The 24,760-nt window shown below is 43.2% G+C and overlaps 1 protein-coding gene and 1 long non-coding RNA gene across 4 annotated transcripts; one reads left to right on the top strand and one right to left on the bottom strand.

The window, feature by feature from the left end:
• Nucleotides 1-1,120: 1,120 nt before the first annotated feature.
• PIGH (phosphatidylinositol glycan anchor biosynthesis class H) lies at nucleotides 1,121-11,564 on the bottom strand. Of its 3 annotated transcripts, none has more exons than XM_084629894.1 (5): nucleotides 11,334-11,564; nucleotides 7,358-7,567; nucleotides 5,524-5,607; nucleotides 5,088-5,158; nucleotides 1,121-2,054 (listed from the first exon to the last, which is right to left on the bottom strand). In XM_084629894.1, exons 1-4 carry the CDS (start codon nucleotides 11,508-11,510, stop codon nucleotides 5,135-5,137), a joined length of 495 nt encoding a protein of 164 aa, XP_084486020.1. In that variant the 5' UTR covers nucleotides 11,511-11,564; the 3' UTR covers nucleotides 1,121-2,054; nucleotides 5,088-5,134. The 3 variants fall into 3 exon arrangements, with proteins under 3 accessions (XP_084486020.1, XP_084486019.1, XP_084486018.1); XM_084629893.1 differs by lacking the exon at nucleotides 5,088-5,158 and having other exon boundaries at nucleotides 1,121-1,402; nucleotides 1,940-2,054; nucleotides 11,334-11,561; XM_084629892.1 differs by lacking the exon at nucleotides 5,088-5,158 and having other exon boundaries at nucleotides 11,334-11,559.
• LOC311521544 lies at nucleotides 11,522-24,349 on the top strand. Its single transcript, XR_014711907.1, has 5 exons — nucleotides 11,522-11,611; nucleotides 15,809-15,923; nucleotides 16,296-16,349; nucleotides 22,567-22,686; nucleotides 24,163-24,349. It is a non-coding gene; the product is annotated as an uncharacterized lncRNA (long non-coding RNA).
• The last annotated feature ends 411 nt before the right edge of the window (nucleotides 24,350-24,760 follow it).

The raw sequence follows: 24,760 nt of genomic DNA, 5'->3' as shown, positions 1-24,760 counted from the left end.
TGACTTAGGCCTCCAGGTAAGCCACAAGAACTCCACCCCTTCTGGCATTAAAAAACAACTTTCCAGCATTCCTCAGACTAGGTAGTTCTTCCTGTTCACTCAGTGGGCACCCTCACAGGGCCACATAGTATCTTCACCCATAGGTCCTCTTCTACCATCTTCCTGGGCTCAACAGTCTATTTGCCTTGTTGGCACAGAACCATAGACAGAAGGCTTCCTCCCACTGTCACTGAAAGTCCCAGCCTGGACCCCCTAATTGAGCATCAACTCTCTTCAACATCCCTCTGCACTATCCTGCCCAGGCTACTTCCTTCTGGCAATGTCCCTCCTCAGGGTCTTTCTCTATCCTGTCCCTAGATCTCTCGCATGTCTTTTCCCAGCTCTGTTCTACCCGGTGACCTGGCTGTCTCCCGAAGCCTACAACCAAGGAGAAACCACCCCACCTCATACCTTCATTCCCCTCACTCACTGAACCACAGTCCCTACTCACAGGATCTCAAACAATCCCTCCTGGAAACTACACCTCCCATGGCTTCCCACTCTTAAAAGGCCAAACCTCAATTATGCCTGGGCTCACAGCACCCGCTCTTAAAGGATGCAACTTCATTGAGTTCAGTGGAGTCCAACCAGCTTATACCAGGACAAGATTTAGCTCTTAAAGTCTGTACAACTCCAGGTATGACTTCAGTAATTAAGACATGAATTAAAGTATGGGTGAGAAACTGAAGCACAGAAAGGTTAAATGACTTAACGAAGGCCACCCAGAAGTCAGTGGCAGAACCCAGAGCTCTTGCCTTATGTGCTAACATGTAATAGGAAGGCATTTCTTTCTAAAGTGTAAATTTAACATTTTCAGAGTCACTGCCATCTTAGCAGCTGGAGCACTGCATACTGACACACCTAGCTCCATTTTTATGCAAATTATGTGTGAGCCATAGGCTCCTGATGAGCTGCTGACTTGTCCTTTAGGTAGGCAAAGGTTTAGCTGCCCAGGTTATATTATTATGAAAGAGTTCAAAAAAGACCCACACCTCTAGGTCATCTTAGTTAAAAGCTACAATAATCTTCAGGATAACAATGAGGTACAATACAAATTCACACCATGAAATACTCCCAAGGGCACAAGCCAATAAAAACTTTATTTACACACATTCTCATTACACAACATTATCAGTGGCAGGTTTCCCCACACACGCAAGGAGTCCCAGACATGTATAGGTGGCCTTTACCATCCAAACAAACTAACTGGTAAACAGTCCAGAAAACAAAGAATTAAATGCTGCAGTAAGTTTGGCATTTTCCTGGGCAAGTTTCCCTTCTCTTAGCTCTCCTCAGACCAGAGAACCAGAGCTCTCCTCTTCGCACATCTGCTTGGCTTTGGCTCACTTAGGGACGATACCTCCTTTTTCAAACAAAAGGTTTAAAGAATTTTACAACAAAAATGTAATACAAATATTCACTGTAGAGGGCATTTGGTTCGTTTGTTCTTTGTGGGTTTATTGGCAATTTGGCCAAAGTTGTAATGTGTGCTTATCAGAATTTGTTTTAGGATTTATTAAAGGAGCATAAATTTGTTGCATGATCTCCCCATACCTAGTCCCATCCCTCTATTGGCAGGGTGGGCAGCGGGGAAGGAAATCCCATCTCTGAGGCTCCAGTCTTGAAAAATTCTACTAATCTGAGTTGTATTAATATTTTGGACAGCCAAGTAAATTTATCATTAACTTTTACATCATCATCTTGGCAAGGATAGATTTTGTGGATGGGCTAAAAAATTTTCCATAACCGTGGGCCACCAGCCAGGGCACTAGCAACAACTTCACTTGCTGCTGGATCACAGTCTACATGCACCATCTAATGAAGGACAACTGCAGGACTGTTTTGGTCTGGGGTTCATTTACTATATACAATCTATCCTAGTTTGCTGTGAGTTTTCTACCTTGATGAGCTTTTTAGTTTAAAGTTCTGATGAAGTTTTAAGTCTTCCTCTGCTCCAGGATTTCTTGGCAACTTTGGTACACTTCAACCAGACAGTCTAGACGTGGCTTGGAGCTCTAGAGGTCAAGGAAAAACAGTCAGGCTCTGGGCTAGTTGCTGAAGAGGTAAGAGTTTTAATATTCATCCACAGTAACATTTGTCAGATGGAGGAAGGAGCGGGAAGAAGGCTCACACAAAGCAAGCTACCATTGGCATGGATATAAAGGGAACTCAAAAGCAAGGCATCTGCAGTAGATTATTTTTCTGAAGCGAGATGATGACTCTATAGAGTGAACTCCTCTTGTATCCATACAACTCGAGGTGATCCATCAGGCTCCAAGGAAGGGCTGAGGCAGATTGGAGGGGAATGATTGTATGAACATAGCCTGTGCTGTACCTGTACTGTGGTTAGAGGACTTCAGTCCTCAAGGCTGTCAATGCAGTCCCTTTAAGGAACAGGACATCCACTTTGTTCTTTAAATTAATGCAAAGTTATGGTTGAGGTTTTAAACACCCAGAGGCTAGAATATTCAAGTTGATGGGTCACACAGAAACTGGAACTTTTATCCTTTGTACATGTAGCATTCTGTATTACTAAATCTGAGCTTTAATTTAATGCCTCAATATACATGTGCAACAGGACAGAATTACAATAGTCACAGGAACCACAACTTTGAACTTCCCAATCTCACCAACAATATAACAGTAACATTTTTCCAGTTTAAAATTCCTTGACTTTTCAGTAATAATATAATAGTAACATTTTTTCAGAAGTTCTCAAAGGGCTTTGTAAACTAATTAAGCCTCACAATACTCTTCAAAGTAAGCGTATCTTTTTTATTGACGAATAAACTGATTTTATTCAGAGGACTTGTCCAAACTGAACGTTGGTATGAGGAGGGGTAATTGCTAAATTCAATGGCTTAATTTAGCCCAGTAAATCAGTGCCAGATGCAGGGAAAAGAAAAAATTTGACTGCACATGCTAATACATACATTTGTTACAAGTGAAACACATATATATTTCATGAGAGGGTGGGGAACAAATTATGTGACATGAGACAGAGCAATCGTCCACTGTCAGTACTTGGAGTATTTACAGAGAAACCAGAAGGACCTGGTTGACAGGAGATAGAACTACCTCCATAATAAAGAAGGGCACTACTGCAATTGGCTCCCTCTTATACTAATCAAATGTGGCTTTCAGGTTCCTGGCAAGTTACTAATGAACCTTTGCTAAGCCTCAGTGGTCCTTGGGCTTTAACTATAACTCAGTAAACAGGGGGATTTGGTGAGATCTCTACAGCTTCTTTTTATTGGCCTTGTACATATATCATACTGAGCACTATGATGCTGGTGTATATAATATGTAATGCCAAAATGCATTCCACCAAGAGTATTATGTTATTGTTACCTTTTTGACATTTTGTTAGTCTGTGCTTCCCAGCCTTGACCCCCTTATAATAAGCCATCAATGCCATAGCTGCAAAACATCCACATGGTCCAAATATCACTTATGATGAGGAAACAGAATACTATTACTTACTGACATTTATACAGCACCTGTCATCCAAGGATCTCAAAGTACTTTATAAAAATGGTTAAGTGTTGTTCTACATTCTGCAGATAGGTAAGACTGAAGCACACAGAGGGTGAGAGGATTTTTCAAAAAGCAAATCAGTCTCTGACTGTGGAATAAAACCCAGGTGTCCAGATTCTCAGACCCATAACCTAATCGTTACCCCCATATATTACTCCTCCTCTATTTACCATAAGAAGCAGCTTTCCTCATATTGACCCAATGTATCTGGATCCTGCCCTGGAGGATCTACCTTTAAGAAAGGGGAGTTCAGACTCCACAGTGCTTAGCCTCTTCTACTACTGTCCACAAGAGGAGAGGACGTGGACTGAAACCACCAATTCATTCCACATAATCACTAAATGGCAGTCAAAGGATAATGATTTTTTGTCACTACTGACCTGGGTCAGATTAAAGCCAACAGAGAGGTGAAAGGTTCTGTATCCCATTCCTAACCTTCTGAGTCATCTAGTCCCCCAGGGTTTTATGACTTTTGAGCTCCCAAAACAGCAGTGTAGTATGAAGTCCACCTAAAAGTTATCTTTGTAAATGTTGCCAATGGCAGCTTGAGAGAACAATAGGTCAGGTCAGTGCAGACGTGTTAACGGGCTCCGTCAGATGATATTCATTAAAATTGCCTTCTCTAAAGTTGGCATAACAGAGAGAAATAAAGACTGTACAGTGGAGGCAACAAGAGGTTACTGCTCCTGTTAAAGTATCTGTGAATGCACCCTCAAGTGAGCATGTCAGATTGTCTTAGGTGAGAATTTTTGAGGGGTACTGCATTTCAGACTAAAGCATCCTCTTTCCTAGGTCCTTGGTAGTGAGTGGTTAAAGGAGAGTCAAATACAAGTATCAGAGTATACCCTTGAAAGTAGCATTGTTCAGAGTTGGGTGGAATCGAGAAACCACACCCAAATACAAGCCTATCCCTTGGCATTGGCAATGAATAGAGGCAGCTGAGATCACAGTCCGATGCCAGGATTCTCGGTGGAGCTGTAAGGAATTCACTCATTGCAAGTGACATGGATTTGCTGAAGAAGTTTAATTCATTAACATTTGTAAGTATCTTTGAGATCTTTGCCTATCATCAGCAACACGTGCAGCTGAATGCAATTTAGCTGTGTGTAGCCATTGACAAATTGTGTTCAGTAGTGATTCAGAAACCATGGCTAAAACCTGACACTCAGCAGTAGGTAATTTTCACAGGTAGAGAAGGCTGTAGAGTCATTACATTATACAAAGTATACAAAAATTTGTTATTACTATATTTGTACTTCAGTAGTGCCTAGGAACGTGAAAGGAAAACCCACTGTGTTAGGCACCGTACAGAGTCAAACAGTAAAAAGAAATTCCCAACCCCAAAGAGCTCATAACCTAGGTTACGACAAGTCACAACAAGTGGATCGTACAAATAAATGGGCAGAGAAGAGAGGAAAGAAGGTAATGTTAAGCAGAGGTCTCAGCTCACCACTTCTGTTTCAATACCTTTGATTGTCATTGGGTAAAAAAGGGAGAGACCATCCACTTACTTCAGAGTACCTCCTTACCAGAACCTTTGACGTGGGTAGCTGAGACTCTACTGGTGGCAGCACTGTATAGCCTGAGGAGGAGACGACACACAGAAGCCAGATAAACCGAGCTGTATGAAACTCAGCAGCCTTGGTTCCTAGGCTGACCAATGAGCTTTTCTCTTGGGTTGAGATTTGCACATCTTTCTATTCCTACTCTGAATCCAGAATGGACTACACGAGAGCCAAAAGTGTTTTCCCAACACTAATTTCTACTGCTCCTGTGGCACCAGCTATAAAGTGCTGTAGGAATCAAGCTGGCGGACTCCGAGGCACATCTCGGAGAGAGCAACTGCAATGGGCTGAGTGAGGGGTTATGGAATGAAAAGTGCTGAGAACCCCAGTAATACCAACAAACTACAAATCTGAGTCTCTCCACAATCCATTTCATTCTCACCTGAAAGAGCGGCACCACCTCAGACACCCCATGAGGTTCCCCAGGATCTTGGAGAAGGATGCACAGGTAATAGATAACTTTTTGCTAAAAAACAAAAGCAAAAACCAACAAAGCATGAGAATTTTATCAGAGTGCCTTAAATTATCAGTGAGAGGGGATCTGTTCCTAACAAAAGTGACCTGAGGGAAGGGGTAAGGCATATTGAGATGACTCAGCACCAACAGCTGATTTAAACAAGGAACAATTTTTGCTTTAAAATGATGTGGTCTCCTCTCATCTCCCAACTGTGTTTTACCTTAGAAATATCAGGAATGCCCTGTTTTTCTGGGTTTTGCTGGAGGATCTTTTAAGGCTCCTATAGCATAGATATTGTGATCTCCTTCCCTTTAACTGAAAGGGTAATGGTGCTGAATTTTTAACAAAGACGTTGTTTTTCCAAAATGTTCATCAGTCACTGTAGTTCAATAGGTATTAACAAAAAGCAAACACAAAAAGTGTTTTAAACAGTCTGACTAAAAATTCCTTCCGCTCTTACACCCTTTTGACTCATGATATCATTTTACTAATTCTCCAGTTATCACAGGATTTGTCTTTCCTATAAAATTATATCATAATTAAACAGGATTGTGAAGAATCAAGAAAGGATTTGTCCTGGTCTGCACTGACTACAAAGACGCTGCCAGTGACATCCTGTTAGTAGACTCACTTCTTCATGACTGTGTTCAAACATGGTAACATTTTGTTATTTAGTGCAGCACATAGAGTCTTCCAGACTAATCAGACCTGAATAGACTTAAAGCAACAAAAAACAAATTTTAAAGACTTTCAAGCCTTCTTTAGCCATCAAAATGAAGACAAAAAAAAAAACAACATGTCCAAGCTCAGTTGTTTTTTCTTTTGCAGGTCTTGGTTAAGATCTGCACTGCAGTGCTATGAACTCCAAGAGGTTTTCCTGCTCTTTCATTCCAAGAAGCCAGGTATCTCCTTTCTATACCAATCAACTTCAAAAGCGTTCTCTAAAATACTTTTCAGAGGAAAATGGAGTTCCTGCAGCCATTCCATCTACAGCTGAGATCTCTTCAAATCTTACAAGCCAAGCACAATTGTACCCGGTCTACACTGGAAGGGAACAAATCTAGGGAAACAACCAAACCAAACCCACCCACCCACACCAATATATCATCCCAAAACATACACAGCCCATGCACCTCAGTCTCTAAGGCCCTGTTTACATTACAGTACATTGACACTGCAACTCCCTCCCTCCACTGTCACCCAATATATGTGCAATTTTAGCCACATTTAATATTACACTTTTAATATGAAATCAACTCCAATAAATTGAGAGGATAGTTGCGGCTTTCCCGTAAGACCTTAAACAAAATCAGAAAACCACAAACATAATGAGATGTATTGTGGTCTGTCTTCTGATTTATAAACCATTTGGTGTGTCTGACATCGGGACCAACACTCACAGGAATAGCACAAGAGGGAATGTTTACAACCGCTGACCCAAATTCACCCTGATGTAAATCCACTACCATCAACTTCATTATATCAGGGATGAATGTGGCCTTTTGTTTTAAATGTCCTCTTTCCAGCAGGGTTCAGAAAGGAAAAAGATGGTGCAATGGGAAGAGAAATCAGGAATATAGAACATAATGTTGGTGAAGCTAAGGACACCACACCAGTCCAAGAATTTCATGCCTTGACAACAAAATCTGAATCCATTGCCCAGTTAAAACAGTTGTTCCTAGCCCAAACACATGGGAAAACATAACAGATGCAGTACTGATTATGTTGTACAAGAAGAAAGGCTGTATGAGCTGATTACCATATAGATGGCCTCATTGATGACCACGTCCTTCACTTGGCTCATTTCAATGAAGGTTGTATTCTCTTTGCCCGAAGCATAGGATGAGGTCATCTGGATGCCAAGTGAGCCAATGACTAACAGGGACTCGTGGTCAATTTTCACAAAGTGCAGGTACACGATCAAGCCAATCAGGGTGATAAATATAGCAGCTGAGAGCACCATGCTGTTCTGTAAAGAAAACCAAACAGGCATTTAGGCTCCAACCCTGCAATTAACTGCATGCAAGCATAGACATGGGGCTATGTACAGTAAATTGTAGGGTCATCCATGAAAGTCTGATAGTTCCCATCTTGCTTGACACACTGTGGACTAACCTCTAGATCAGGAAGCATGAGTCTCTATACCTTGAACTTAATTAAGTGCCAAGCTCTGTGGCTGGATGCTGTAACAGACTGATACCTCAGTGGATCAGGCCTGGAGGGGGACCTATAACTGACCAGTGGGTTCTACTAACTCTGCCCCAAAACACCAAGTTATATCATACAAGACAGACTGTCATATAAATGCAGATTATGATGCAGTTACACTTACAAAGATAGACAGGTATTGCCCCTTTTTTATAGATGGTGAATCAGAGGCCCAGCATGATTAGAGAGTAAGGATGGTCTTGTGGTTCAAGCACTGGATCGGAATCAGAAGATGTGAGTTCAGTCTAGTTCTGCCATGTGTGACCTTTATTAATCTTAATTTCTCTGCCTTAGTACCCTGATCGGTACAATGGTAGTAATACTTATCCCTTTCTTCAATGCTTTGTCTTGTATATTTAGACCGTAAGCTTTCTGGAGATGGAACTGTGCCTTGCTAGGTGTTTGTATGGTGCCCTGATCTTGGGACCTTTTGGTATTACTACAATATAAATAATACATGCTAAATCAATTATTAGATTAAACTCAAGCAGCAGGTCACTTGGAGAGCTGGGAATAGTATCCAGGTGTCCTGACTCAAAATCCAGTGCTCTATCCCCAGGACCAATTTTAGAGAGAACATTGCTGAGCATAGGAAATATTAATTCTATCACTAATGGACCAAAACTCTGTTGTTCTAACTCATTTCATGCCACTTCCCAAACTGAATAATCCTTGGTGGCTGTCTTGAAGGAGGAATGATGCTGGACTGCTCGCTAGCACTGTTACAGGAGAAAGGGGTCCTGCGCTGCACTAAGAGGGTGGTGAGATTGAGGCTCAGGTTCTTGGGGTAATGGAAGAATTTCAACCAATGGTGTACAGCTTGGATCAGTGTTCTTCACAGCTTGTATAATCAAGTAGGAAGGCACTGGGGGCAATTGCTGACAGATTAATGCCTTCTTACAGGAATTTAGGATACAATTCCCCCACTAACAAGTGGCTGTTAAATCCTTGCTCAATAAACTATCTTCTGACATTGACAACCTTGCCAATTATCACCCTGGTCTCTTATCTTTGCTTTCTGGGAAATGTCACTGAGAAGGTTGTCGTATGGCAATGCTAGTGTTAACTGTAGTCCTCAGACTTTCTTGAGCCTTTTCAGTCCATCTTTTGGCTTCAATATAAACTATAGAGATTGCACTGGTCTCATTGGTTGTTCACAATCTCTTAGTAATGCTAAAGGTCAGATATTTATGCCTATTCTTTTAGATCTGTCAACAGTCTTTAAAATCTTTGCCCACAAGGTCTTGTTGACACATGACCACAAGTACGTAGATGGTATTGCTAGTGGAGTGCCCTTCTTCCCCTCAGAAAAATTTGAGAGAATTATTCTCCGTGATCACTTCTCTGCCCCCAAGAAATATCTCCTGTGGGTTTCCAGACACTCATCTCTCCTGTTCAGTGTATATAATCTGGCTCCCATCAATATGCTAGACATGGATCCATATACATAAAAGATACATGATCCCTGCCCTGAAGAAGCTTACAAACTAACTGAGGCTTCTGGGAAAATAATGAGATCAGAATGTGGCTGTCGTGCAACTCTGACTCATTTTCATCAAATGAAGATGACAGAGCATCTTTGCCTTCCCAGAGCCTGGGTGAGCCCAAGACTTGGGATGTGAACTAGCAGAAGCTCAGCTCAAGCAGAATTGCAGTAATGCTCTACATGGGGATACCCCTAAAGATCACTTAACAGCAACATCAGTCAGTCTTCCTGAATAGTGATATATTACATCCATTTGCTAGGAACTGGCTTTCTATTCACTTCTAAGAATTTACTTTGTCCTGTATTATCAGAGTCTCAGCTACCTGGTGCATCATCTTGCTCTCCATAAGCCATCATAGCAGCTGAAGTCAGATGGAGTGAGTGTTCATGCTCACTAGCCCCTAGATTTCTACATCTGGGGGCTAGATATACCGATGCATGTTCATTTTCATTATCTGAGTCAGATGCCACCAGCAGAAGGCTGTTTTTATTTTTTGGTGGTTGGGATTCTGTACTTTCCACATCAGAGTGTTGCTCTTTTAAGACACCTGAAAGCATGCTCCCTACCTCGTCCCTCTCAGATTTTGGAAGGCACTTCCGATTCTTAAATCTTGGGTCGAGTGCTGTAGCTATCTTTAGAAATCTCACATTGGTACCTTCTTTGCCTTTGTCAAATCTGCAGCGAAAGTGTTCTTAAAATGAACATGTTCTGGGTCATCATCCAAGACTGCTATAACATGAAATATATGGCAGAATGTGGGTAAAACAGAGCAGGGGACATACAATTCTCCCCCAAGGAGTTCAGTCACAAATTTAGTTAACTCATTATTTTTTTAAATGAGCATCATCAGCATGGAAGCATGTCCTCTGGAATGGTGGCCAAAGCATGAAACAGCATATGAATGTTTAGCATATCTGGCACTTAAATACCTTGCAATGCTGGCTACAAAAGTGCCAAGCAAATGCCTGTTCTCACTTTCTGGTGACATTGTAAATAAGAAGAGAGCAGCATTATCTCCTGTAAATGTACACAAACTTGTTTGTCTGAGTGATTGGCTGAACAAGAAGTAGGACTGAGTGGATCTGTAGCCTCTGAAGTTTTATATAGTTTTGTTTTTGAGTGCAGTTATGCAAAAAAAAAAAATCTACATTTGTAAGCTGCACTTTCAGGACAAAGAGATTGCACTACAGTACTTGTATGAGGTGAATTGAAAAATACTATTTCTTCTGTTTATCATTTTTACAGTGCAAATATTTGTAATCAAAATATACACTTTGATTTCAATTACAACACAGAATAGAGGACAGAAAATGTAGAAAAATATCCAAAATATTTAATAAATTTCAATTGGTAGTCTCTTAACAGTGCGATTAAAACTGCAATGAATCACAATTAATTTTTTAATCGCGATTAATTGTTTTGAGTTAATCGCGAGTTAACTGCGATTAATTGACAGCCCTATCCTATACGGAATCTAACAACTTCAGTTTGACTAAAGGATAGCTTTCAGAAAGGCATCCAGAAAGTCTTGATTTGAAGACATCAAGATATGGAGAATCCACCACTTCCCTGCTCACTTCTTCCAGCAGTTACTCACCCTCACTGTTAAATTTGTGCTTTATTTCTAACTTGAATTTGTCTGCCTTTAACTTTTGTTCCTGTTATGCCTTTCTCGGAATTTGCGCCGGTTTAAGGCGCTGGCTGCTGCCTGGTGTCTGTGTGCGAAGGTGCTGGGGGCAAAGGGATTCCCTGGGTAAATAATGACAAAAGGTCCTTTCTTTTAAATAATGACATTTCCGTGCCCGCCTGGAGACTGCAGCACTTTGATAATGAGCAGTGGGCCATGGGGGACCCTGATGGGGCGCAGGGGACGCGGGCTGACGCCAGGGCTCCCCTGACGGCGGATTTCGGGGGCCCCTCACGGGGGCTGGGAGAACGTGGCGGCGCATGACCTGGGCGCCCGCAAGGCGGAGGAGGCTTTGGGGGCCCCCGCCAGCCCCGGCGGCGCGGTCGGGGCGGGCCCGGAGGGCCCCTCGGTACCTGGCTGAGCACGAAGAGCCCATAAGCCGCCAGCCAGACGGAGCAGGTAGCGGCGCTCAGCGAGCGCAGCTGCAGCCGGGGGCAGCGCACCGAGAACTCCCGGCAGGAGGCGCTGTACTGGCGGCGCTGCAGCGCGATGCGGCCCCCGGACACGGCCCGGTACACCCCCTCCTCCATATTGCCCCGCCAGCCAGCCAGCCGCACCGAGCGGGCCGCCCGCCGCGCAGAGCGGCCCCGGCTGCCCGCCGCTCTAGCCACCACTTGCCGTCAGCTCCATGGTACAGAGCTCTCACTTCCGCCGCCGCCCGGGCTCGCTCCCCGTGTTGCCCTTTGACCTGACTCGGTCTCCTGCCTCCCCTGAACCGCCCGCCCCCGCGGGAGCTGCTGCCCGAGGAGTCCGGGGCCGAGCCGCCCTACGCAGCAGCCCCCGGCTTTGGGGTGCGCAGGCCCCTACTGGAGCAGGGGAGCGTTGTGATCTCTGTTTGAGGGATGGGGAGCCTGAGGCCAGGGGCCGCCCAGCTGAAGAAGCGGCCCCCGAGTGACAGACTGTTGCCCTCCGCCCCATGGGCTCGTTCAGCGGGGAACTTAAGTCTCCCAGTGCCCTTATCCGTACCCGCAAGTGGTCGCCGCACAGCAGTGCTGGCCCAATTCACAGGCACCGAGTCAGAGGCGTGGTTGTGGCTCCTCACGAAGAGCCGTAGTTTGTGAAAGGCGAAGGCCCAGGTTGTCCGTGGCTGCTGATTGTAGGGGCCTCCCATCTAAATCTGAGCTCCATTGAACCTGATTTTTCAGAAGCACTGAGCACTCCCGATCCAGATAAAGGCATGGGGAGATCCAGACGCTCAACACCTCTGACAATCAGGCCCAAGGTGTCTCAATTCTGTAATTGAAATGAATGGCCACGTTTTGATTCTACTTAGTGCTTGAGCCCTAATAAGGTAAAACATGCAGGCAGAACCCTGTTGACTTCAGTGGGGCTTTATGCTGGTATAAATTTCTCTAGTCCCACTCTTAGCAGGGTGATTACCTGGTCTTGCCAGGTGTATCCTATAACAAGGACACACGCTAGCATCCTCCTGGAGTCCTAGAAAATCAAGTTCAGACAAATAGGATAAACCCATCCTAAGGTAAGAGAGTCTGAAAGAGACTCCCAAATATTTTCCTGGCTACTAAACCATAATGACTCTATCATAAACTGTCAACAGGTACGGCTAGATACTTTTTCTGAATATCTGTTTATTTTAAAATCTAGCAGTGTTAGAAATTTAAACTGTTCCTCTCTGTGAGCATCATATTTATCTACAGTGAATTTTATTTAATTCTCTAACTCAGGTGCCTCTGAACTTCCTCAGTCTTCTGTAGTCTTTGACTAATCTAAATAATCTTGTGTCATGCGCAGATTTTGCCAGGTCACTGTTTACCTTCCTCTCCAGATCTTTAATAAATAAGTTTAAACTGCTCTTAGTATAAATCATTGCAATATCCTCTTATTTGCTTCATTCCATGATTTAAAAACTGATGACTTATTTCTGTTTGTTTTTCTGTTTCTGTCAATTTCTGTTACACAAAAGAACTTCTCTTACACCCTGTATCTAGTTTCCTTAACTACACCTTCTTATGAGGAACCTGCTTAAAGCTTTTTGAAAGTCTGAACCAATAATATCAACTGGTTTTCCTTTGTCACCCTCAAAGACTTCTCCTAAATTGAGGGATGTGATTCTCGGTTAAAGCCCACATTAATTGGGTCTTGTATTGTGTTTCTCTAGGACAGGTGTTCTTCTTAATATTGCTTCAAACAACTTGCCGAGTGCTGAAGTAAAGATACTGGCCTTTAAATGTCAAACTTAATCCTAATGCTTTAATAAAATAAACCTAATATTGCCTACCTTCTAGTCCTCAAGAATATCAGCTAGCTTTCATTGTAAATTACATTGTTTTGTTAAAAGAAAAGGAGTACTTGTGGCACCTTAGAGACTAATCAATGTATTTGAGCATGAGCTTTTGTGAGCTACAGCTCACTTCATCGGATGCATACCGTGGAAACTGCAGCAGACTTTATATACACACAGAGAATATGAAACATCATAATCAAAAAGGCTGACAAAGGAGGTACTGTTGTCATCATGAATAGGTCGGAATATGAACAAGAGGCTGCTCGGCAGCTCTCCAACACGAGTTTCTACAAGCCATTACTCTATGATCCCACTGAGAGTTACCAAAAGCAACTACAGCATTTGCTCAAGAAACTTCCTGAAAAAGCACAAGATCAAATCCGCATAGACACACCCCTGGAACCCCAACCTGGGATATTCTATCTACTACCCAAGATCCATAAACCTGGAAATCCTGGGCGCCCCATCATCTCAGGCATTGGCACCCTGACAGCAGGATTATCTGGCTATGTAGACTCCCTCCTCAGGCCCTACGCTACCAGCACTCCCAGCTACCTTCGAGACACCACTGACTTCCTGAGGAAACTTCAATCCATCGGTGATCTTCCTGATAACACCATCCTGGCCACTATGGATGTAGAAGCCCTCTACACCAACATTCCACACAAAGATGGACTACAAGCCGTCAGGAACACTATCCCCGATAATGTCACGGCTAACCTGGTGGCTGAACTTTGTGACTTTGTCCTTACCCATAACTATTTCACATTTGGGGACAATGTATACCTTCAGATCAGCGGCACTGCTATGGGTACCCGCATGGCCCCACAGTATGCCAACATTTTTATGGCTGATTTAGAACAAGGCTTCCTCAGCTCTCGTCCCCTAAAGCCCCTACTCTACTTGCTCTATATTGATGACATCTTCATCATCTGGACCCATGGAAAAGAAGCCCTTGAGGAATGCCACCATGATTTCAACAATTTCCATCCCACCACCAACCTCAGCCTGGTCCAGTCCACCCAAGAGATCCACTTCCTGGACACTACAGTGTTAATAAACAATGGTCACATAAACACCACCCTATACCGGAAACCTACTGACCGCTATTCCTACCTGCATGCCTCCAGCTTTCACCCTGACCACACCACACAATCTATCGTCTACAGCCAAGCTCTGCGATACAACCGCATTTGCTCCAACCCCTCAGACAGAGACAAACACCTACAAGATCTCTGTCAAGCTTTCTTACAACTACAATACCCACCTGCGGAAGTAAAGAAACAGATTGACAGAGCCAGAAGAGTTCCCAGAAGTTACCTACTACAGGACAGGCCTAACAAAGAAAATAACAGAACGCCACTAGCCGTCACCTTCAGACCCCAACTAAAACCCCTCCAACGCAATATTAAGGATCTACAACCTATCCTGAAGGATGACCCAACACTCTCACAAATCTTGGGAGACAGGCCAGTCCTTGCCTACAGACAGCCCCGCAACCTGAAGCAAATACTCACCAACAACCACATACCACACAACAGAACCACTAACCCAGGAACTTATCCTTGCAACAAAGCCCGTTGCCAATTGTGCCCACATATCTATTCAGGGGACACCATCACAGGGCCTAATAACATCAGCCACACTATCAGAGGCTCGTTCACCTGCACATCCACCAATGTGATATATGCCATCATGTGCCAGCAATGCCCCTCTGCCATTTACATTGGTCAAACTGGACAGTCTCTACGTAAAAGAATAAATGGACACAAATCAGATGTCAAGAATTATAACATTCATAAACCAGTCGGAGAACGCTTCAATCTCTCTGGTCACGCAATTACAGACATGAAGGTCGCTATCTTAAAACAAAAAAACTTCAAATCCAGACTCCAGCGAGAAACTGCTGAATTGGAATTCATTTGCAAATTGGATACTATTAATTTAGGCTTAAATAGAGACTGGGAGTGGCTAAGTCATTATGCAAGGTAGCCTATTTCCCCTTGTTTTTTCCTACCCCCCCCCCCCCCGATGTTCTGGTTTAACTTGGATTTAAACTTGGAGAGTGGTCAGTTTGGATGAGCTATTACCAGCAGGAGAGTGAGTTTGTGTGTGTGGTTTTTGGGAGGGGGGTGAGGGGGTGAGAGAACCTGGATTTGTGCAGGAAATGGCCCAACTTGATTATAAGGCACATTGTGTAAAGAGTTGTCACTTTGGATGGGCTATCACCAGCAGGAGAGTGAATTTGTGTGGGGGGTGGAGGGTGAGAAAACCTGGATTTGTGCTGGAAATGGCCCAACCTGATGAGCACTTTAGATAAGCTATTACCAGCAGGACAGTGGGGTGGGAGGAGGTATTGTTTCACATTCTCTGTGTGTATATAAAGTCTGCTGCAGTTTCCACGGTATGCATCCGATGAAGTGAGCTGTAGCTCACGAAAGCTCATGCTCAAATAAATAGTTAGTCTCTAAGGTGCCACAAGTACTCCTTTTCTTTTTGCAAATACAGACTAACACGGCTGTTACTCTGAAACCTGTCATTGTTTTGTTAGCAGCTCACCCACTTAATTCTTAAATCCTTCAGAACTTTTGGGTGAATACTCTTTGGACCTGAGGGCTTGCTGCTGTCACCATACCTCACAAGGAGTAGACAAGAGCGGGAACTGAAGAACCCATGCCTAGGAATGCCTGCTGCAGAGGTACTTATGAAATTAAAAGAATTAAAGTTAGCTTAAGTTTGGTTTATAATTTGTGGCTAGTACGGAAAAGCCCCCATCAGCAAGTAAAAGAAGGCCATGAAAATAATAAGTATTATTACTTATAGTGTGGAAAAGATATATGTGGTTCAAAAAGTAACTGATAAAGCAAAAAGACAAAGGAAAACGGTCTTAAAAGAAACAAGTACAAACCATCCCATTATTTAGCTGGTAATAAGGAGAGAGGAGCCGAAAGGAAGGCCTTGGAGGAAAGAAAGTAGCAAGGATAAACTGCTTCAAACTGGGTTTTTGCTAAAGCTAGCAAGTTAGCTGAAGTGTATAAAGAGAGCCATGAAGCTGCCGGTTCTTTTTCAGATCCTGCCTGATCATGCTGAAGATGAAATGGTTTTCCCTAGGTCAGGCCTGTTTGTAAGTATACTGATCATGTTCTTATCAATATTTTATTACTGTATTGGGTGTAGTGACTGTTCATTTTTAGGGTGCTATGTATGTTTACAGCAGTTGTATAAAATACCATTTGGTCTTTGGATTTAATAAAGGAATTGTTGATTAAATTTAGCATTTGGTGGTCTCCAATAATTTCAGATACTATTAATGATTCCAAAATTTTTGGTGACCAGAAAGGACCCCTGACAATTTTAGTTGCTGTAAACCCCCAAAGTGAACGGACCTGTTATCTAGGGACAATATAGAATTCTCTTGAAAAGAGAAATTCAATAAAATAAGGGGAATAGAGGGAGGTATTCTAGATACCTATGTAAAAGAATGCTTGGCAGAAGTCTGTTGAATGCCACTGAAATTAAAACAAAAAACAAAAAAAACCGTTGGCAGCCACAGAAAAAACAGTATCTAGCTTCTTTTATCCTAAGGCAAAGAGAGCCAAAATAAAGCAGCAGTTTCACAAGCATTATTTCTGGTGGCTACAAACGAAATATGCCACCCTGAGGGATGAATGCAAAAAGCATAGAGAACAAATCAAAGTTGTAGAGAAGGAAACAAGCTAAATGGAAAAGATTCCTGGAAGGAAAAAACAATGTCTGTCGCATAAATCCAAAGTGAAAAGCAGTTGTCTTTCAAGGACCATATTTAGTGAGTACAGCTTTGCAGGCAAAGTGTACTAAGTTAAGAAATAAGTGCAAAAAACATAAAGATAAACTTAGAGACTAAGAAAAAGTCAGCAGAGAAATGTTATTCTGGGAGATAAGACAGAAGAGTTATAGTCCCAGAAGTTAGTAGCTAGTGCGGTCTTGGGAAGTGTCTTATTAAACAAGGAAAAACTAGTGAGTAATTTAAGGAAAAGGTATGTGCAATTAAAAGGAGCTTTTGTGCAAATTAACTCTGCAGAGCTCAGAGGGGACTAGATAGTCGAGGGTAGTGCAAGTAATAAAATGTTAAAAAATTAGAAGTGATTAAATGTTACAGAATGTTGGTGTTTTACCAAAAAAAAAAAAAAAAATGCTTGGGTTGATAGTGAAACCCAGTAATGGCAGTACAACTCCATGCAGTCATGCCTTAGTAATGAAACAAATTATGTAAAGGGGAGATCAGTTGGGCACAACTATGTTTTGTCCCCAAAAAGCCTTTACAGCTGTTTAGAAGGAAAAGACGCTTCTGGAGAAATGTATCTGTAAATAATCAATTGTAAATAGCTGCTGCTGGCAGAGTGACAGTCTGATTAGAACTATTTGACTATGGAGAGACACAGTGAGTGAGGTAATATCTTTTATTGGACCAACTTCTGTTGATGAGAGAGAGTTTGTAGTACCCTCTTTTGTATGTTTAAAATGAATTGGCTTTTAAAAGATTCCATTAAAATTCCATCCAAATCTTTCATTCAAGATTGCAAAGCTGACACCCACACACACACTCTTTGAGCAGCAGCCAACATGTCTGGGCAGTCTTAACTTTGTTAGTTAACACTTTGGGTGTCTCAGTGCTATTACAAAGTTTAACTTTTTTTTAATTAAGTTATAAATGTTAAATATAAACCAGTGAATGAAAATAGGGAATAAAAGGGCACAGGCAGAACTGGGATAGTGGGGAGAGATCCTGCATCCCTTTTTCAGTAATGAAGCAACAGCTGAGAGAGCTGCAGAAGAAAAATAAAATATTAATGTATAGTGTGTGTGTATATGTATGTGTGTGTGTGTATATATATATAATTGATATGGCTAATAAGTTATAGCAAATAAAAAAGTGAAAGTTAAATTATGAAAGGAGTGAGCATTTCTATGGAACATGCAGTGTATACTGTAAAAGAAATGTAAACAAGACATACTACTTAATTAAAATCCTATCATGGCTCCAAAGAGGCTTTTTCAGATGGCTGTGTGTTTTGGAAGCAGAAACCAACTCAGCACCAAGAAAGATCAGTGAATGTAAGAAATGATGATTAACCACTAAAAATTGTATCCAAAAGTTCTGATTAACTGTGGTGTAAAGTAAAGGTTATTAGGGAGTGAGAATCTATATGGGAATGTTTTGTAAATAGAAAAAAGAATTGTATTTAAACTAAAGCAAGTGTATACAACATTTAAATGCCTTAGTAAATTGCAAATGAATGCAACTGATGGTTTAGGGTTGGGTAAACCTTTTAAAATGTTGGGTAAGATGTATATGATATTCTGGTGCAGACAGGTAATGGTATTAAAAGTCCTGTGTTAGGTTTTAATGAAAGCTGGACTAAAGCTAAAGCCAAAAAAGGCTCAGCTCATGAAGCAGGAGATTTCCTTCCTGGGACTAACCCTACAACCAGGCCTGTATGCTCCAAACAAAAGCTTCATGTGATATTTTTTTTTTTTTTTAGAACTGCCCCTCCCTATTTCAGAAACAACACTAGATCACTGCTGGGTGTGACAGGCTTTTGTGGGGGATTTCATCCCTGGTTACACTGTAATCCTTGCACCCCTCTACCACCTCCCCCAGAAGAAGACAGAGTGGGAATGGATACCCCCCAGCATACCCTGCCAGCGTATAAGTTAGGAGGCTTTTAGCACAAGCTCCAGTTCTTAGCACCTCAGCTTATACAAAACCTTTTGGATTGTTTGTAGCAACCAGGGAAACAGCCATTTCAGCTATTAACTCAGTATCTCACAACAGAGAAAAGCGTTAGTGTTATGCTTCCTGGGTATTAAATGGAGTTGAAAAGCAGTATACCTGTATGAAAAATACTACTGGGTTTTTAGTGGGCTCTGACATATTTTAGATCTCTGGTGGGGCTGGGACGCATAAAACTATGTGGCTCATACTCTTTAAAAGTATCTTTTGTCTGGTAAAATCAAAAATGGTACAGTGTCAAGTTCTAAAATGACATGGTCCTTGCTGCTGGAAGAGCACCATCTTGAAGTCTGTCCTCTCAAAAACCCAGTCACCCTTACCAGCAGGATTGTTAATTGTACTCCATGTGAGTGTTCTGGAGAAATTTTCTCTAAAAAGGGGCCCTTAACCCTTTTATCCCATAAGCAGTACATAAGTTAAATTCTGAAGGGCGGTAGCCTGAGGGACTAGCAATATATGTTGATGCGTCACCCTGTCACCAAAAAGGGACCCTAGTCACAGGATTTGCTGTTTGAGCTCCCCGCATTCAGGCAGCTGTACCTCTGCAGCACAGGTGTAGTACACACTCAGCCAAGCGTACTGAAGTGGCTGCTGTGTCAAAGGCATTATCACTCTGTAATAAAGGACAAGTACTGGTTGGTGTGATATGTTCAAACTCAGTGGATCTGTGATGCCTTGACAACATACCTCCCTGGGTGGAGTATGAATTCATTTTGTAGTGCAGATCACAAGCCTTTACGCTTCTCAAGCCCTTTTGTCCTATATATAGGAATTGGCAGATAAATTGGGTAACTCGGTGATATATGTGGTTAAGGTAAAAGCTCATCCTAGACTTAGGAAGTAAGGAAGAAGAATAAATGTGGATGAAGCTGCTGCTGCTAGGGAGGCTGTGGTATGGGTCCCACCCTGATTATCCAATCCTTGCTGTTACCACCCAAGCACAAACAGAAAACACTGATTGAGGACACGTCTACACTTGCAAAGTTACAGGGCCGGCAGTTACAGCGCTGCTCAGAGAGTGCAGAAGGGAAACCGCTGTTGTGTGTTCACACTGACAGCTGCCCGCACAATAGAATGTTCACACTTGCGGCACTTGCAGCGCTATTCACAGTGCTGCACTCTGGGCAGCCATAGAATATCAGGGTTGGAAGGGACCTCAGGAGGTCATCTAGTCCAACCCCCTGCTCAAAGCAGGACCAATCCCCAACTATCCCACAGAGCACCACTTTTTCTTTTGCTTCTAAGACTTGTGGGAAGGTGGAGGGGGTCGCAGAGCATCCTAGGTCCAGTCTCAATGCCCCGTGATGCATTGTTTTGCATCCCATCAATCCCTGTGCTGCTGTTCACATTTGGCACTATCTTTCAACAGTTTGTGTACTGTGTGCCCTGCCTGTTTCAGGATTCAGGAATGGATCCCAAACTGCTAACCAATATGCTGCTCACTCTGACCAACAAGTCATTCCTCAAACTACAAAGGCAAGAGGAGAGCGACATTGATCTTGCCATTCATAGTAGCTAAGACACGAGATTGCTTGTGGCATTCATGGAGGTGCTGACCACAGTGGAGCACCGCTTTTGGGCTCGGGAAACAATCTCTGAATGGTGGGATCACATCGCGATGCATGTCTGGGATGACGAGCAGTGGCTGCAGAACTTTCGCATGAGAAAAGCCACATTCGTATGACTGTGTGATGAGCTCACCCCAGCTCTGCGGCTCAGGGGCACAAGAATGAAAGCTGCCCTGTCGTTGGAGAAGTGTGTGGCGATAGCACTGTGGAAGCTGGCTACTCCAGACTGCTACCGATTGGTCGCTGATCAGTTCGGAGTGGGAAAGTCAACCGTTGGAGTCTTGTTGATCGAACAGGGCTATTAATCGCATCCTGCTCTGAAAGACCGTGACTCTGGGCAACATGCGTGACATTGTGGATGACTTTGCACAAATGGGCTTCCCTAATTGCGGAGAGGTGATAAATGGCATGCAAATTCCAATTCTGGCACCAGACCACCTAGCCACCGAGTACATTAATTGCAAGAGGTATTTTTCAGTGGTTCTCCAGGCATTAACGCAGGCTGGTCTGGAAAGGTGCATGACGCATGCATCTTTCGGAACACTGGCCTGTTCAAGAAGCTGCAAGCAGGGACTTTCTTCCTGGACCAGAAGATCGCCATAGAGGAAGTCGAAATGCCCAATGTGATCCTGGGAGACCCTACCTACTCCTTAATGCCGTGGCTCATGAAGCCATACACTGGGCAACTTGACAGCAGCAAGGAGCGGTTCAAGAGGCTGAGCAAATGCAGAATGACTGTGGAGTGTGCATTTGGCCATTTAAAAGCCTGCTGGCGCTGCCTCTGTGGGAAGCTGGACATGGCCAATGGCAATATTCCTATGTTTATAGCCGCATGCTGTACACTCCATAATATTTGTGAAGGGAAGGGTGAAAGCTTCACTCAGGGCTGGACCGCTGAAGCTCAGCACCTGGATGCTGAATTTGAATAGCCAGAGACCAGGGCTATTAGAGGGGTGCAGTGTGGGGCCATAAGGATCAGGGATGCTTTGAGGCAGCAGTTTGACGCTGAAAGCCACTAATGTTTGTTGCTGTGCTTGAGAGTGCAGTGCTTGTAATGCTAGGAGATTATTGTGATTGGTGCAGACAATGCACTATGAAGATCTAAGAAAATGGCCTGTTGCTTTGCAGGACTCTGTTTGCTTTCAATTAATGGACTAAAGATTGCTTTCAAACCAAAACAATTATTTTATTAAAAAACAACAACCGGTGGAGAGAGACAAACAAAAAAACACATCAGCACTGAGGGGGATGGGGAAAGGGAGGGTCCCAGGACGGTTAAAGATTTGTTTATGTCCAGGTATCATATCCAACCTTGTCCTTTGGAGTACAGTGCAGTGGGTACTGTACTTCAGCATGGCTAAACTGCAGAGAGATGGGTGTTGAGTGCAGTGGGTACTGGGAGTCTGCAGTGCTGGACTGTGATGGGGCAGGAGTGGAATGCAGCGGGTACAGACTGGCGCCAGGAGGTTGATAAGAGTGTGTTGGCAGTGTCCAGTTTTGGGCCCCACACTACAAGAAGGATGTGGATAAATTGGAGAGAGTCCAGCGAAGGGCAACAAAATGATTAGGGGTCTAGAACACGAGTTATGAGGAGAGGCTGAGGGAGCTGGAATTGTTTAGTCTGCAGAAGAGAAGAATGAGGGGGGATTTGATAGCTGCTTTCAACTACCTGAAAGGGGGTTCCAAAGAGGATGGCTCTAGACTGTTCTCAATGGTAGCAGATGACAGAACAAGGAGTAATGGTCTCAAGTTGCAGTGGGGGAGGTTTAGATTGGATATTAGGAAAAACTTGTTCACTAGGAGGGTGGTGAAACACTGGAATGCATTACCTAGGGAGGTGGTAGAATCTCCTTCCTTAGAGGTTTTTAAGGTCAGGCTTGACAAAGCCCTGGCTGGGATGATTTAACTGGGAATTGGTCCTGCTTTGAGCAGGGGGTTGGACTAGATGACCTTCTGGGGTCCCTTCCAACCCTGATATTCTATGATTCTATGATTCTAAGTATCCACAGAGGCCTTCGCAGTGGAGGTGGGGTCACCACTGAGTATCACGTCCAGCTCTTGTAGAACCAGCAGCTTGTGGGCACAGCACCAGAGCAGCAGTTTGCCTCCCGCACCTTGTGGTAGGTGTTCCGCAGCTTCTTCACTTTGACCCTGCACTGAAGTGTGTCACAGTCCTAGCCCCTTTCTGTCATTGGTCGTGAAATCTGTCCATAGGTGGTATAATTCCTATGGCTGGAACACAGCTGGGACTGGACAGCCTCCTCTCCCCAAATGCTGATGAGGTCCAGCAGCTCGGCATTGCTCCAAGCGGGGGATCGCCTGGTGCGTGGAGCAGACATGGTCACCTGGAAAGATGCACTGAGACCACTGCACGCGTCACCAAGCAAACAGGAAGGGGACTTTCAAAATTCCCAAGGAATTTAAGTGGTGGGGATGACGGTTGGTCACCTGAGGGCAGGGCAGTAGAGCTCAAACCAGTGACCAGAGAGGTGAGAACAGGCATTGTGGGAAACCTCCCGGAGGCCAATCAAAGTGCAGTAATGGACCCGGGTGTCCATACCAGCACCGAGGAGCTGTACCCCAGCACAGAAACCTGTATGCCTCTTGTCGGGGTGGTTTTTTTTTACAGCGCTGCAACTGCACGGTTTCTGTGCACTAAGTGGCTTGGTAGTGTGTACACCTCTGGAGTTACAATGCAGAAAGCTACTTTACTGCGCAGAAACTAGTCAGTGTAGACAAGGCCTTAGTAACATTACAAGAATCTGATCCAGAGTTATCTGCTCTTAATCAAAAAGTAATGCTTGGGGAGTTAAACCAGTTAAATGGTAAACAACCCCTTGTTAGGGATAACTCATTGCTCAGTGAAGGGGATGATTTGCCTTACCAGGTTTGGATTCCTTTACAGCCCTTTCAAAGGGAAATGTTGAGATTAGTGCATGATGTATTTCAGGGGCCCACCAAAATACTGATACAGTAGAACCTTGGAGTTACGAACACCTCGGGAATGGAGGCTGTTTGTAACTCTGAAGCGTTCATAGCTCTGAACAAAACGTTACAGTTCTTTCAAAACTTTACAACTCAACATTGACTTAATACAACTTGGAAATTTTACTGTGCAGAAGAAAAATGCTGTTTTTAACCATCTTAATTTAAATGAAACAAGCACAGAAAGTATCCTTAACTTGTCAAATTTTTTTCTTTCCCTTTGTTTTTTAGTAGTTTATGTTTAACACAGCACTGTACTGTATTTGCCTTTTTTTGTTGTTGTCTTTGCTGCTGCCTGATTGCGAACTTCTGGTTCCAAATGAGTTGCGTGGTTGACTGGTCAGTTCGTAACTCTGAGGTTCTACTGTACTACTTTTCAGTGATTTAAGGTAGCCAGCCCAATTGCAAAAAAGATGTAACAATTCATGTTCACAATTGCCTGGTTTGTGCTTAAAAACTTGTGCTTAAAAACTTGTGCTTTCTCCTGGACAAACAAAAGGTAGATTTATCCAGGCACAGCACTTCAAGGGTTCTTGGGAAAGACATGCTAGTCAGTTAAAATTGTTCAGAGGTTCCCACTAAGGGTACACAGAAATTGTTTTGTTTTTCAGGCTGTTGGCAGTGTATGGAGAGGGTGATGTGATCATACATGAGCCGTCTACCTTAACTGCACACAGAGCATGCCAGGATGAGTTGTAAGTATACTGATCACATGCTTATGAATACGTTATTACTGTATTGGGTGTAGTGATTGCTTAATTTTAGGCTGTCAGGCATGTTAAAAGCAACGGTATAAAATACCATTTGGCCTTTGGACTTAATAAAGGAATTTATGGTTAAATTAGTGTCTTATGTGTCCCGTATTAATAATAATAATTTCAGATACTATTAATAATTGCAGTGTGTAGGGAAACAGTGGGGTGGAACTGGTGGTCTGAAGAAACAATACAGAGGACCTCAACCTTGGGTGTGGCAGCAGGTGAAGCCTGGCACTAGCAGAAGACACTTGTACTGAATCACACTGTAATACAAGCAGCTGCTTTGAAAGATGGGCTGGAAGTCTGAAGAGGAAAAACTGTAAGGTGAGAGAAACTGGGGGAAGGAAATAATGGTGCAGAGAGACTGAAATAAGTTGAGAAAATTAATTAGTAAGAAATATGAGGAAGCTTTGGAGAGAGAATTAAAATAGAAAGAAATAAAGTGGAACCA

This window comes from Lepidochelys olivacea, assembly GCF_965140295.1.
Source record: "Lepidochelys olivacea isolate rLepOli2 genome assembly, chromosome: 6".
NCBI lineage: Eukaryota > Metazoa > Chordata > Testudines > Cheloniidae > Lepidochelys > Lepidochelys olivacea.
Note: the sequence above shows the minus strand (reverse complement) of the source record. Positions and strands in the feature narration are given on the sequence as shown.